Here is a 15,251-nt window from a genome sequence, read left to right as displayed (position 1 = left end):
AAGATGATTAGGATTTGGTTCTTATATTTGATTAGCTCACAATTTGATGGGTGGAGACAACCATAAAAGCAAAGAAACAAATAAAAATTGCACAGAGAAAAGTTCTTAACTAACTTAGCAAATGGACCACAGCAACACAAAGGAGAGGTAACTATGATATGTGCAATAGCCTCTTATAAAGTATAAACTACTTTTGAAAAACATAAGACAATAATAATAGTAATTCTGGAGAAGTGGACTTGGCCCAATGGATAGGGTATCCACTTACCACATGGGAGGTCCGTGGTTCAAACCCCGGACCTCCTTGACCTGTGTGGAGTTGGTCCATGCGCAGTGCTGATGCGCGCGAGGAGTGCTGTGCCACGCAGGGGTGTCCCCTGCGTAGGGCAGCCCCACGCGTAAGGAGTGCACCCCGTAAGGAGAGCCGCCCAGCGTGAAAGAAAGTGCAGCCTGCCCAAGAATGGCGCCGCACACATGGAGAGCTGACACAAGATGACACAACAAAAAAAAGAAACAGAATCCTGGTGCCCGCTGATAAGGATAGAAGCAGTCACAGAAGAGCACACAGCGAATGGACACAGAGAGCAGACAACTGGGGTGTGGGGGGGGAGGGAAAAGATTTTTTTTTTTTAATTTTAAAAAAAATAGTAATTCTGCCACTAACTCACTCTGAGATGGACTATCAGGATCTAGTAAATCTGATCATTCAAGATGAACCTTACTCTGAACTAGGTCCTGGGCCAGGCACCAAGGACACAGAAGGAATGAAGATAGTTCTTGCAATGAGGTGGTTACAGTTCAGTAGATAAACAGGCAGGATGCTAGGTGGTGAAATATGTGCTGTAACTGAGGCATATTCTACCTGCTGTGGGAACACAGAACAGAGAGCCACTGATCTTGCTGCAACACGTATCTGAGAAGGCTTCCTGGAAATGGTGACATTTAGCAAGGCCAGGAAGTATAAGCAGCAATTTGTAAGACAGAGAGAAGGGAAAGGAAGGGCATTCCTCACCCAAGGGATAGGAGAGAGCTGGTTGTGACAAGTCAGTATTTGTGCCGTTGTGAGTTATGGATGAAGGGAAGGTAAAAACAATTCAAAGGGGAAGCGGATTTGGCCCAACAGATAGGGCATCCACCTACCACATGCGAGGTCCAAGGTTCAAACCCAGGGCCTCCTGACCTGTGTGATGAGCTGGCCCATGTGCAGTGCTGATGCGCGTAAGGAGTGCCATGCCATGCAAAGGTGTCCCCTGTGTAGGGGAGCCCCATGTGCAAAGAGTGCACCCCATAAGGAGAGCTGCCCACCATGAAAAAAGCGCAGTCTACCCAGGAATGGCACTGCACACATGGAGAGCTGATGCAGCAAGATGACGCAACAAAAATGAGACACAGATTCTGGGTGCCGCTGACAAGAATACAAGCGGACACAGAAAAACACAAAGCAAATGGACACAGAAAGCAGACAACTGGGGGAGGGGCAGGGAAGGGGAGAGAAGTAAAAAATGAAAAAAAAAAAAAAACAATCCAAAGAAGTCATTGCTGCAAGAAGAGCAGCTGTTGCAGCATAATTTTTTAAACTCCCTGAATTCCCCCAAAGAAGAAAACAGAACTAGGAAGACAATACCAAGAACCCACAGATAACACCTATGAAAATGTCTAACAAGACCTAGTCAATATCAGCATTTGAGTAAAAGGAAGTAGAGGGAAGGCAATAGGGTGTCTTAAGGTTCAAGAACAGAAGAACCCCAAGTTGCCAGCAGGTAGCCAATGGAAATTTAAGCTGAATCAGCAGCTGGAACTGAGTGAAGTACTGAAGCCCTCAATTCAGACCTGAGTGTAAGCAGATCTTAGTAAGTTCTGGAAAGTCAGCAATAATGGTAGGAATGTGAAACCATCCCACACCCAACAAGGTAAAATTTACTTCTGGCCTCAAGTAAAAAACTACCAGGCATGCAAAGAAGGAGGAAAATATGACCCTTAATGAGGAGAATAATTAATCAATTGATCAGAAATGACATACATGTAAAAATTAGCAGACAAGAGGATGAAAACCTCTATTATAATTGTATTCCATATGTTCAAAAATTTAAGTAGAGAATAACCAATATAAATAATAACATCAAAATTTAGAGCTGAAAACTACAATGTGTGAAAGGAAAAGTTTATTAGATGAAATTTATGGCAAATTAGATATTGTAGAATATAAACTATCCAAAATGAAACAGAAAAAACAGAAAATTTTAAAAAGTGAACAGATCATCAGTGACCTAGCTGTGGGACAACATCAAGTGATCTACTACACACGTAATTATAGTCTCTGTAGAGTGGGGTGCAGAAAAAATAAATAATGGCCAAAATTTTTACAAATTCAATAAAATGTATAAATTCATATACAGATTCAAGAATATCAATACACCCCAAGAACAGGAAATATGAAAAAATTTTGCCAAGACACAACATAAATTGCTCAAAATCTGTGTTTTGAAAAAAACTAAGCTTAACCCCTAAGATCAGGAACAAGACAAGTATTTATCTCATCATTTCCATTCAATACTGTGTTGGGGGTTCTAGCCTATGCAATTGGACAAGAAAAGAAAATAGAAGGTGTCCAGATTGGAAAGGAAGAAATAAAAATATACTCATAAATGACATGATTATTTATACAGAAAATCCTATAGAATCTTCAAAAAGTTTATAGAGCAAATAACTGAATTTAGCAAGTTTGATCTATTCGTAGTGAAAAATTGAATACTAAACTAAAAATTTGAAATTGGCATAATTATGACAAAGGATGTGAAAGACCTGTCCACTGAAAATGTCAAAATGTTGTGGAGATATATTACAGGAAATCAAAATAAATGGACCAATATATTATGTCCATGGGTCAGAATGCTCACTTGGCTAAGATGCCAATTATCCACAAATTGATCTACATATTCCATGCAATGCCAATTAAAATCCCCACATTTTTGTTTCAGAAAATGACAAGTTTATTCTAAAATTCATACAGAAATGCAGAAGACCTAGCATAGACATAACAACTTTGCAAGAGAAGATTATAGTGAGAGGCCTAACACATACCTGATTTCAAAATTTATTATAAAGCTATATGCATTCACCAAATGCAATGAATGTGTCACACTGATGAAAGAGGTTGTTGATGTGGGAGGAGGGGGTGGTGGTGAGGGAAGTGGGGTATATGGGAACCTCTTATATTTTTTAATGTAACATTTTGTGTGATCTATGTATCTTTTAAAAAAAGGCAATAAAAATTTTTGCTAAAAATTTAAAAATAAAAAAGACAGCATGGTATTGGTGCAAACATAAACAAATATATCAATGGGACAGAATGGAGAATCCTGAAATACACACCCACACATACATGACCAACTGATTTTTGACAAAGGTGCAAAAGCAATTCAATGGACAAAAGATAGTCTTTTGTAACAAATACTGATAGAATACTGGATTGGATATCCAAATGCAAAAAAAAAAGAACTTTAATTCAGACCTTGCACTATATGCAAAAATGAATTAAAATTTATCATAGGCCAAAATACACAACATAAAACAATAAAGTTCTTTAAAATATAGGAGAAAATTTAGCTTAGACTAAAAAATTATATATGACATCAAAAGGGTGATCCATAATGAAAAAATTAATAATTGGACTTCATAAAAATTATAAATTTTAGTTCTTAAAAAGAGACACTCGAGAAAATGAAAATAGAGCCACAGACTGGGAGAAACTATTTGCAAATTGTGTTTCTGATAAAAGACTTGTATCCAGAATATATTAAAAATGTAAAATTCTATAAGGAAAAAAAACAATTTTTAAAGAGTGGCAAATAAGCACATGAAATATGCTCAAATCATAAGCCACTATGGAAATGCAAATTAAAAGCACAATGAGACACCAGTACATACCTCTTAGAATGGCTAAAATTCAAAGGACTGGTCATACCAAATGTTGACAAGGATATGGAGAAATGGAACTCTCATACCCTGCTTGGTGGGAATCTAAAATGTTACAACCAATTTGTAAAACAGTTTGAGAATTTCTTAAAAAATATGATTGACATATGATCCAGTCATTCCACTCAATGTATTTACTCAAGATAAATGAAAGCATTTGTCCATACAAAGTCTACAAGCAAGTGTTCATAGCAGCTTTATTTGCAATAGCAAAAAGGTGGAAGCCAGTGAAATGCCCATCAACAGGTGAATTCATAAACAAACTATGTTTATCCATAAATAGAAGCTGCACAGCAATAGGAAGGATTGAACTACAGTTACCCACTACAACATGTAGGAATTTCAAAATAACTATTAAGTGAAAGAGAAGAGACCAAAAACTAACATTCTGTGCAAACCCATTTTTATAAAATTCAGAAAAATGCAAATAAGTGGATCGGGTATTGCCTGGGGTAGTGACAGGAAAGGAATGGGAAAGAGGGATTACAAAGAAAATAAAGGACACTTTTTGGGTTATGCTCATCTTCATTATCTTGATTCTGATGGTGATTTCACAGGTATAAGCATATGTCAAAACTTATCAAATTGTATTACTTCTAAGAGGCATGTGGTAGCATATCATTGTGATTCTAAGTTGCATTTCCTTCATGACTAATGAGGGGTTGGGATCATTACAGGCTTGGACCCCATGAGAAAAATCTAGTCTGCACAGAGAGGCATGGGAGTCATTGTGTAAGAGATGGTTGAGCCTGTGGATTCGAGTTCCTAATTCAGGAAGAACATGAGGCATGGGGAAAGAAGAAGCATCAGGCAGATGGCCAAAAAAGGAAGGTTGTTCTTTGTGGAGGAATTCTAGGCCTTAGTGATATCAAGAAGGCCACCATGGTTACAGACTCAGAAGAGCTTTTGGGGGGTGAGTGATGGAAACCTACTTTGCAAGCCTGTGTTCTACCATATCCTAAGCACCTCTGCATCTACATGGGAAAAAGCCCCCAAACAGACTTTGAAACTTTGTGGGCTAAGCATTGACCTTGGAAGTAGAGCAGATTGGAAAGAACAATCACAGTTCACAAAATCTATTCCCTGATCCAAGAGAAGTCCTGCTATGGAGGCCCTGAGAACAAGAATTCCCTTGGCAAAACTCCCAGCAGGGGAGCAGCACCCCTTGTACCTTGGGCCCACTGCGGGAAATGCAGGGGCTGGTAGCCTTCTGCGAACAAGAACATGACCTTATTGGCTGTGGCTCCAAAGGCGATTCCATAGGACCACCGGTTACTAAAATTGCCGACAAAGTCCAGAGGCCTGTGGGAAAGTGAAACATCTTGTGAGACCAGAAGGGATCTCTGAGACATTCCCACAGTTCACCTCCAAAGTAGTCATCCCTCTTGGCAGAGGGATTACTGGGTCTTGAATATTTTCGTTCATCTGGCATTGTCTGATGCCTTCTATGTGAGGGTCTGGGCTAGGCATGTTTCAGGGTACCAAAGTGCGGAAGGCAAAATGCCTGTCTTCAATGAGCTCTAAGTCTACTAGTGGCACAGGCAATGACTAAAGTAAAGATGACATCAGGATGAGTTCCATCCATGGGAGGCACTAGCAGTATGCCTTGAGAGTCCAGAGCAAGGAGCAGGTCCTGCACAGGTTTGGAGTAGTCTGCTTTGCACCCAGATACCATTTGAGAATGTCCCTCCAATATCCCTGATGAAGATCTGGGTATTCCTGGCTCTATTGATACCATGTGGTCACTACTTCCTAGTCCCAGCTGATTGAATTATGGGTGACCACTAGACTTGGGAAGGACCAAACATACACTTGTTCTGCTATTTTGGGTTTGTGTCCCAGAGGACCTGAGCCAGTTAGAAAGTTCTGTTCTGGAAATTAATGTCAAGTTGGGATCAGAGTCAGTGCTAGAGGCCAGCTAAGGTCAGAGGGAAACATCCTAAATCAGATGGTAAATTCAGGTGACAAAGAGAAAAATGGAAAAATGGTGTTGAGGGGTTCCAGAGACACAGAGAGGCATAAAGGGAGGAAAAGAGTCAATGGCCTACACATACCCATTTCAAAATCTCCAGTTCACAGTTGCACTGACAGTTTTTAGCAAATCTCTGTAACTTTACAAAAAAAAATCCTTTTTTTTTCCTTTTATGTCAGCAAGCTGGAGCAGATATCTGTTTCATGAAACAGAAAGAGGTTTGACTAGTTCAGAGTAAATAATTGCATTTAAGAGAAGAGGAAAGACTTTACCAAGGAGAGCTGTAGAGCTGGGCTTTAAAGAGAAAGCAGGATGGCAGGGGTAGGGAGAGCCAGCATTACAGGGAGGACCTCGGGGGGTGGGGGGAGAGGTCTCAGCCTCCCTTCCTGTGCCACTTGGCTCATTCTTCTTCACCTTCGAGGCTCAGCTTGAGCAGCACCTCTTCCAATGTGTCTCTCTGAGCACTCACACACCATCTGATGGCACTAAATTCAGGCGCCTGTCACAGCACCTACCTGTGTGATGGCTTGTTCAGTCCACAACACCTCCTGAGGGCAGCAGAGGCTTTACAAAGAAGAGGTGCACAAGGCACATTTATGGAAATGCCTTTTGCCGAAATGTGTTGAATTCTAGTCAAATCCCCAGCAGTATACTTAAGAGCTTTATGAAATTCAGTTACCCCATCTTTAAAGTAGAGATGGCACCCCCAACTCTTCTCATATCACAAAGCCATTCAGATGACAAACGAGGTACTGCTTTATAAACTGAGGAGTGTCACGCATCTGTGAGGGGTTATTAATTGTTGAAGACGGTGGTCCACAACTTTTGAGAGAAGCAGGGATTTTAATGGAAAAGTGGCCAGGAAACAAGTCAGTTGTGCCATTGCTCAGTTAATGCAAAGCAGTTTAGTGTGGTAGATAAGGAACTCCTACTTCTTCTGAAAACCTGTTCCAGGCTCTACCGACCAGATGCCTAGGACAGAGTCTGAAGAACTTCTTACCCACCTGGCCCAGGTTTTCCCTGTGCCCCAACCAATGCAGCTTGGACCTGGCAGAGGAGCTCTGTCTGCACCAGTGAGTGGTATCCAGATTGAGTCCAGCTGCTGCTCTGAGCCAGCACTGAGGGTCCCTGGACACCATGGTTGGACTTCTCCCACCTGCCTCCCAGGTCACCCCTACAATTGGTCCTGACATCTTGGCCTCCTCTCCCTACTCCAGAGCCCATATCTGAGACTTCGGCATGTCCACAGCTTGACCTTGCTCAGGTTATGACAGTGAGGGGATCAGAGAGAAAATTGAACCAATTTCCATTAAACTTCCTGTCACTTGTTACCTGTCTTGTCTTGGGCAAGTCACTTAATCTCTCTGAGTCTGAGTTTGCTCATCTATTACCTCCACCAAGCTAGGCTAGCAAGATGATTCAACAAAATATGTAAGCAAAGAAAAGGGTTCAGTGCCTGGCTCATAGAAGGTATGCCATAGATATTAGCTGCATTATTATTATTTTATTTTTATTAGGGGATGAGGCACCAATGTGAAAAATTATCACTCAAGGAAAAATGTGATAAGGTCTAGAAGGGAATGCAGAGACTCAAAATAGCAGAGATAGAAAGGTCTGCAAAGCACCTCCAGTCCAGCAGGACCTCCTGGTACATGCTCATGACACCGTCACAACAAGAAGAGTCCTCAGCCCTGCTGTCTCCAGTGATGAGGAACTCTCTCCCTCCAGCCTCAGAGGTGCCATCATCCTGACTGTAGGAAGCCTTTCCCCCAGGCATCCAAGTCTCCCTGTGGTGTTTTGAGCATTGCAGAGCTGCCCTGGATGCAGACAGTGCAATCACTTGAAGCCAACTCTGAACTCAGAGCTTTGGTTGACGTGGGGCAGGAAGGGGCAGACTGTCCATGTGGGGTAAAGGTAGGTGGGGAGGAGGGTCCTGGGAACACTCCTGGCCTTACAACTGATGTTGATCCAACCAGAAGTTACCCCGAGCTGTAGGAGTAGATCCAGGAACAACTCACACGATGATTCCAAAGTGGTTCCCCAGCAGGTGAGAAGTGTCATCTCTCTGCCTACGATGCTCTCGCAGTTGGAGGAAGGACAGGACCAAGATGATGAGAAGCTACAGGATGAGAAGATGAGAGGTAAGTGGATAAGCGCATCTTAGCACAGCCTCAGGAAAGGAAGGTGGGGGCAGTGAACACAGAATGTCTTCAACTCCCCAAAGCCCAGGGAGAGGGAGCAGCCTGGGGGTACACTTGAGCTCCCAGAATGCTTTGCCCCGAGCTTCCCTTTGTGTTCTGGTTTCAAATCTAGTCTCTCTCTAGATTTGTGTCAAGAAATCACCAGCCCTGCCCCCCAATCACTATACACAGAGATAAGGGGTCCGCTTGGGTCACCTTCAAAACCATCTGGCAGAGGTCATGGGGCTGGGTGGTGTCCGAGCTCCAGAGGGAGTGCTGGACCCGTGACCCCTCTGGGGACATGGGGGCTCCCACTGGTTGTCTCAATTCTGGTCTGTCCCCCACCCTGCAGAAGCTGAGGAAGCTGTTATGGCAGGGAGAACTGAGTGGTGCCAGCTTCCTGCAAGCAGCCTGTCTCTGCTATTCCTAATAAGAGGGAGATGTGCTAATATGGAGTGAGGGCCTGGGCAGAGGCTCTTCTGAGCCCCAGGCAGTCCTACAGCCAGAGCCACAACACTGAAAGCAAAGAGTCCCCAGCCCTGCTACAGAGAGCAGTCTCAATGAGCCCACCTGGAAACAGCACAAACACTTCTCTCTGTTCAGGCCAGGGGACCCTGCAGGCTGCTCGTCCCACCCCCCGCTGGGACCCCCACTCCCAGTCTAGCCCAACAGCTGGGTCCCTGAGTTTGGAGCTCTCGCAGGAGGAATGAAGAGTAGTTGTGGCTTCTTCACGATGGGAACAGTCTGGCAGCTAGGGTGAGAGCAGCAGGGCCCAGTGCCTACCCAGGCCCCAACCGGGACCCTGCAGTCATGACCCTAGCATGAAGCAGGGACCTGGGCCCAGTAGGATGACGGGCTAGGAGGGAAACATTCCCAGCTATGTCAACACGGTGGTGGCAAGATGGATTGGAGCCCAGTAAAACAGATGTCCCTTGTAGATAAAATATATTCTGCTTCCCAAGGCATAAGGGCCAGGTTCTGTTGCTCCACAGCCGGCTGTGGACGTAGCTGCAGCACATTGCTGTGCCTCAGCTCCAGCTGTCAGCACTAAGGGCTGACCACCCCTGCCCCGGGGTGCAATGCAGGGAATCCCCAGCCCAGCTCCCACTCCCAGGGCCTGGGTTCTCTAGCTGAACTATTCAGTAATACTGGGAAAAGGGGAGGAGGGCAGAGAAGGGGGACCCCAGTGAGGGCCACATGGCAAAAGCAGGCTGCAGAGTCAAGGCTAGTGGTCCTCACTGGCACTTGGCCTTGTAGGGGCGTGAGCATTTCTATCAATCAGGCTTCTGCTGCTTGTGGAGTCAGCCAATGCTGACCCCCAGGCACCACCGCACCGAGATGTTCTGCTCCACCAGGTTGGCCAGCATGCCTTCCTGAGATGAAGATGGAGATGAAGGTGCAGATGAACTCATCGTAGATATGGGTCCTTCTCTGGTCATCAATCTTGAACTTCTCCTGTTTCTCCACCTCTTCCTTGAGGCAGGCTTCATAGTTTGCAATCTCAGCCTCCACACACTTTAGCAGTGCCAGTAGTCCTTGGGTGAGTACTTCTCCCCACTTACAGGCTCACCAGGCCTGGTCAGTCCAGTCTTCTCTCTGCTGTCCACTGCTTCAGACACCTTTATCCTCTGGGCTGCTGGACCCCTGGTTGCCTTGGCTTGGTCTGATGGTAGGTGAGGAACCCTTCACACCCTCTGTCAGTGCCAGGGGACTCAGCACACCATCTTCAGCCAGATGCAGCAGGCCTGTGCTGATGACAGGACCCAAGTCACGTACAGTGCGGTTGTAGCATATGCAGTCAACATGCAGTAAGCTATCATCCTCGCCAAAAAGCAACTTAGATATGTGGGAGGTGACAAGGCTGGAAGGCTGTGTGGGGTTGGCCGAGTGAATAGGTAAGCACAGTCGCATGTTGAAAGCACTGCCGATCTCAGAGGCTGTGTCCATGCTCTCACTGCTTGGGGTGGGTGAGGGCTGTGAGTGTGTGGTCACTGCCACAGCCAGACTCCCGGCTCCGCTGCTGGTCTTGATGGATGGAGGAATTGAGAAGTCTTTCTGACTCTCTTTGAGCTTCTCAGCAGAATATTGATGGTTGGGTTGCAGCACTGACAGCTGCCCATCTGCGGTGCCACTCGAGGACCCTGGCTTTCCTGACTCCTTCCACTTGTATCTGATGGCAGAGTTGGTGTTCTGCACATCCGCCTCCTCATTGTCCTCATAGACATCCTTGTCGTCTGAGTACTGCTGGGGTGGGCGGACTGGGACTTTGCTGTAGCCCATGCCTGCTGCCAGGTCTTCTTCCTCCTGCATTGGGAGGGCTGTGAGTCAGGGCTGGTGGGCATGAGCCAGCCCCCTTCTCCATGCCATCTGTGTGGGTGCCCTCGGAGGCTGCAGGGGCCCTGCTTGCCTCCAGTGCCAAGGGGTTTTGCTGCTGGCTGTCTTGGACTCCTCAGGCAGCTGTGACTCTTGAGACTTAAGGGTCTGAATCAGTTTCAGCTGCGTTACCCTAATCAGCTGCTGCAGGGCCTCCAGCACCGTCTGACGGTTCACCTTTAGCACATGCAGCCTGGCCTCATACTTGATCCTGCGGTCCAGCACGACTGCCATCAGGTTGAAGCGGATGTCGTGGTCAGACTCCCCTGCAGTGGTGAGGCTGATACGCTCCGTGATAACCCGCCAAACCTTGTCTGTCCACTCCTCATCCGCCCTGCAAGGCCCATGATCAATGGGGTAGAACTTCAGTCCATCCAGCTCGAAGAGCCAGCCTGTGATTGGCACATAGCTGACAAGGTGAAAGGCCTCCATGGTCCATACTACACTAAGGCCATTCTGCTTCCCGGGGAGGTGGTGCGGCTCGGGCCTGACATGGCTATTATGTGCCTTGGCCAAGTCTGGGGCATTGCCAATTGCACATCCTTTGCTCTCAGGACTGAAGCCTTTGGTGAATTCCTTCATGCTCACGTGACTCAGCGCGGGCCCCAGGTCCACAATGCTGCAATTCAGGAGCACGCTCAGCGGGGTAAGAGTGGCACTAGAGTTGGGGATCAGCTTGCAACCAACCAGCGCTTTTCAATCCATTTGAGCAGGAAGATGAATCCATATACAGAATCCTGGCATTTTGCTCTGAAGGTCATATACCTCCTTCACCTGAACCCCTTTAACTCCAAAATCTTTCACCAGAAGAGTGAAAAGACCCCGGTCACTCTCCAGCTGCAGCCAGCCAGCATTCATCTTTCCACATTAAGACACCTCAGTGCCAAGTCCAGGCCCTCCCGCCCCACCGCCGCCCTCGGGGCCCCTCAATTCCACACGCAGACATCGGGCCCCGCCGCGTCACCCGCCGCGCCGGCGGCACACGTCATCAAAGCGCGACGGTCCCGCCCAGGGTTCGTCTTCCGCGGATGCCCCCAATGATTTTTTGAGAAGATTTAATGAGAAAATTATTATGAAGAGCCTGGTGGTGTTTGTGATATAATATGCCCTCAGTTAAAGTTACCGGTTTTTATTGTCTCATCAGGTGAACAAGTATATAGAGATAAGTCAGTTTGCTTCTCTAAATAGAAGTGACTGAAAGAATTTGATAGTGTGGCAACTGATACATCAGACTATGAAAAAAACCAAGTAGCTTCCTCCTTAGAAAAATAATATTAAAGTGTAGCATGCAAAACAGAGATGGGGAAGATGATACTGGAGAGGCAGACAGTAGCTTCAAGCTGTTACTGAGCTTCCACTTCATCCTCTGATTGATGGGCACCACGGAATGGCGGTAAGTGAGGCAGGGGTACCTGATGAGGTTTGCATGTCATCAGACCATTGTGGTGGCTGGTGTGGATGGGTCTGAGTGGGAAAGAGTGGAGTTAAGGGGAGCAACTAGTAGGCTAGAGCAGAGGCCTGTGGGAGAGAGGAAGAGGCCCATACTGGGAAGTGGTAGGGGGAATGGAGAGAGGAGGATCGACCAGGGAGGTATTCACACGGTGAAATCTGCAGGACAGATGACTGACTGGATGTGGGGGTAAAAATACAGAGGAGAAAAATTATGTGCCCAGGTTTCTTGATTGGGCAGCTGGCTAATTAGTGGTAACTCATCCTGACATTGGGACCACAAGAGAATCATTTCTGTGAGAGACACTCAGGTGGTCATGTGGAATTAAAGGGCCTGTGCGTCCTCCAGGCAGAGGTGTCCAGGAGGCCTCCAGAGCTCTGAAGAGAAGCCTGGACCTGAGAAGCAGACCTGAGAGCTGGAGGCAAGGAGGTCATGAGAGATCAAATCCAGGAAGGGAGGACAGTTAGAAGAGCCATGAGCTGGGGAAGGAGCCTGCCTGGGGAAGGAACATCAACATGGAGAATGGCTGAAGAAAGAAGAGCCCACTCTGAAGACTGAGAAGGAGAAAATCTGGGTATGAAGTGTCATGGAGCTGGAAAGAACACTGTCAATCACTCCAAATACGGCCAGCGTATCAGTAAGGAGAGTGTTGGAATGCTTCAACTGGGTTTAGCAGAAAAGGGGTTATGGCTACCCCACAAGAAGAATTGCAGGGGAATTTGGTAGCAAATGCCAGTTTGGGGAAAGGTGAGTTTTATGTGATGGTGCCTGGCCTTTGCAGGTGTTCCGTAAGGCTTGCTCTTCCCTTGCTCCTTCCATCTCTCCTATCGAGATCTGCACACAGACATCTTGTCCACCTCTTCATCAACTCCCTCCCTCCTGGCACCTGAGTAGCAGAACTGGTGAAGAGAATCAGTGCCCAGGGAACCCTGGAATCACCAGGAATGCAGAATCCCTAACTTCCAGTGGCATCTCACCCTCGGGCCCTTCCTCTTCTCGCTCTTCCTTGGTGACCTCAGCCCTTCCCTTGCTCTTAATGACCTTCTACATGCAGAAGACTCACTCACTTCAATCTCCAGCCCAGAAATTGCCTGTGAACTCCAGAACTGCGTGTCCAACCACAGAGGTGACATTTCTTCTCTTTTGAAGGCTTTGATGTGTCTACAATGGAACTCATCATTTCCCTCCCTGCTTTCTTTCTTCCTCCATCCCAATCCCACTTTTCTAACTTTCTCAACTAGTGAATGACAGGCACCACTATCCTTCCTGTTGTGCCAGAAACCCCAGAATCGCCATTGACCTCTCGCACTCCCTAATCTCCTCACCAAGTCCTATTGTTTTTATCTCCTGACCATCTCCAGGTGACCACCATCATCTCAGAGCAGCTAGATCACCTCTCACCTGGACCACTGCAGCAGTCTCTTGATTGGACTTTCTGTCCCTCTCTTGCCTGTCTCCAACCTGAACTACATATGGCACTGTAAAAAGAGTGATCCTTAACACACACATCTATAAAACTATGAGTAAACTTAACGGTGTTAAACTATATATGATACACATTAGTAGGAGACAAAATGTGGGTTTGAAAAGGGAGGGCTGATGCTGAATGTACATAGAATGTTTAAGAAGGGAGATTGTAAATATGGAGAAATGCATAGAGTCAATGGTAACACAATATAGTGAGTGTAACACTGCTGGTTTATAAATGTTATTGTGGCTGAAAGGGTAGTCTACAGAGGTTAATGTTAATTGAAAGACAGGATAATCTAGGGACTGTATAATATAGTAATCTCAGTGGTAGGTGAGGATTGTGGTTATGATGGTTGGGCTAATGTGCAATTCAGCCAGGTAATTGTGCTAAATTGTTTGGCCAGGCAAGCACTGGCCTATTTGTAATACAAAGACATTTATGAGCTTTAATCATCAGTGAGTTTCTCATAGATGGCTGATTACATCTATAATCAGCCAGGGAGATGGTCATCAGCAATGAATTATGTTTTATCCAATCAGTTGAATGCCTTAAAAGGGGAAGTGATTTCTGCTTTCTTTGGCCATCCAACATCTCCTGGGCACTCATCAAGGACCTTCATTGGACTTTCATTGGAGCCCCTAGTTTGCAGCCTGCCTGCGGAACCTGGACTTGTGCAAGCCCACCGTCACATAAGAGACTCTTATAAAATCTCATACTATTGACAGATACCTCTGTTGATTCTGATCTCCAGAGGACTTTGACTAATACACTGGTTAATACAAATACAAGAATGTTCATCTATTTCAAGGTGTTAAGAATATAGTGACATATGGGAAAAAATACAACAAATGTAACTTACAGACTATAGTTGACAATAATATTGCAGTAATTTTGTAGTGATGGCAAAGGACTATATCAATGCTAAGGTTAAAAATAGAATATGGGGTGTAGTTTTATAAGATGTGACTATGATTGTAGCAGTTTGATATGATTATGAATTCCAAAGATGTCTATTGGATTATGCTTGTAATCTGCTCTGTACCTGGGTGTGATTAAGTTATGATCAGGGCTTTGGTTTGCCGATGTCAGTAGGGTGTTGAGTTCACAGATTAAAAAACATGGCAAAGGACAGAGTTGACAAAGGACAGGGTTTTGCATGTTGGAGTTTTTATGTTGCAGTTTAATGCTAAAGCCTTAAGTTGGGGCCTGGGAAGTAAGCGCACAGAGGAAAGAAAAGCCAGCCCCAGAAGGTGAGGGACCCTGAGCCTAGGAAGATGCAAGCCCTGGGAAGAAAGGGAACTTGAACTTGGAGAGAAGACCCTGGAAGGGAGGAACCCAGGAAGCCTGAACCCTAGCTGACATCGGCAGCCATCTTGCTCCAACATGTGAAATTAGACTTTGGTGAGGAAAGTAACTTATGCTTTATGGCCTGGTATCTGTAAGCTCCTACCCCAAATAAATGCCCTTTATAAAAACCAACCAATTTCTGGTATTTTACATCAGCACCCTTTTGGCTGACTAATACAATGATCAAGCTTTTTTTTCTTTTTGTTATTTGACTAGTCTCTGCTCATTTGTTTGCTTTCAGAACCCTGGAGAAACAGTTGATTCTGTTTCAGAGATTGGATAGGATGAATGTGCCTGGACAGGATGATCCAAGGTGATATTCCATGGAGCTGCTTTTTGCCTGTTATTTTTTGAAGTTGAAATAAAGTTTTAAAAAACATAAATCAGATGACCCTCTTGCTATAAACACGTCAATGACATCCTACTGTGTTTAGGATCAAGACAAAACTTCACACTGCCTGGCTGGCCTTCTCAGGTCTTCCA

General features: G+C 45.5%; 1 protein-coding gene, 1 long non-coding RNA gene and 1 pseudogene across 8 annotated transcripts in view; 1 reads left to right on the top strand and 2 right to left on the bottom strand.

The window, feature by feature from the left end:
• Positions 1–15,251, bottom strand: part of LOC101437252 (stimulated by retinoic acid gene 6 protein-like) — an 87,560-nt gene that overhangs the window by 26,170 nt on the left and 46,139 nt on the right. For 6 of the 7 annotated variants that reach the window (XR_188147.3, XM_004457232.5, XM_071216870.1 and 3 more), the window contains 2 exons: positions 7,966–8,066; positions 5,147–5,277 (listed from right to left, as the gene is read on the bottom strand). Coding sequence is in view for 6 of the 7 variants with exons in the window: in XM_004457232.5 (XP_004457289.2) it covers positions 5,147–5,277; positions 7,966–8,066 (232 nt within the window). In the remaining variant the exon portion in view is untranslated. The remainder of the gene's footprint in view (positions 1–5,146; positions 5,278–7,965; positions 8,067–15,251) is intronic. The other variant, XM_071216871.1, reaches the window with a different exon arrangement.
• LOC131279480 (ubiquitin carboxyl-terminal hydrolase BAP1 pseudogene) lies at positions 9,363–11,466 on the bottom strand (annotated as a pseudogene).
• Positions 11,485–14,896, top strand: LOC139439509 (uncharacterized). Its single transcript, XR_011649432.1, has 2 exons — positions 11,485–11,893; positions 13,312–14,896. It is a non-coding gene; the product is annotated as an uncharacterized lncRNA (long non-coding RNA).

Source organism: Dasypus novemcinctus, chromosome 8 (assembly GCF_030445035.2).
Source record: "Dasypus novemcinctus isolate mDasNov1 chromosome 8, mDasNov1.1.hap2, whole genome shotgun sequence".
NCBI lineage: Eukaryota > Metazoa > Chordata > Mammalia > Cingulata > Dasypodidae > Dasypus > Dasypus novemcinctus.
Note: the sequence above shows the minus strand (reverse complement) of the source record. Positions and strands in the feature narration are given on the sequence as shown.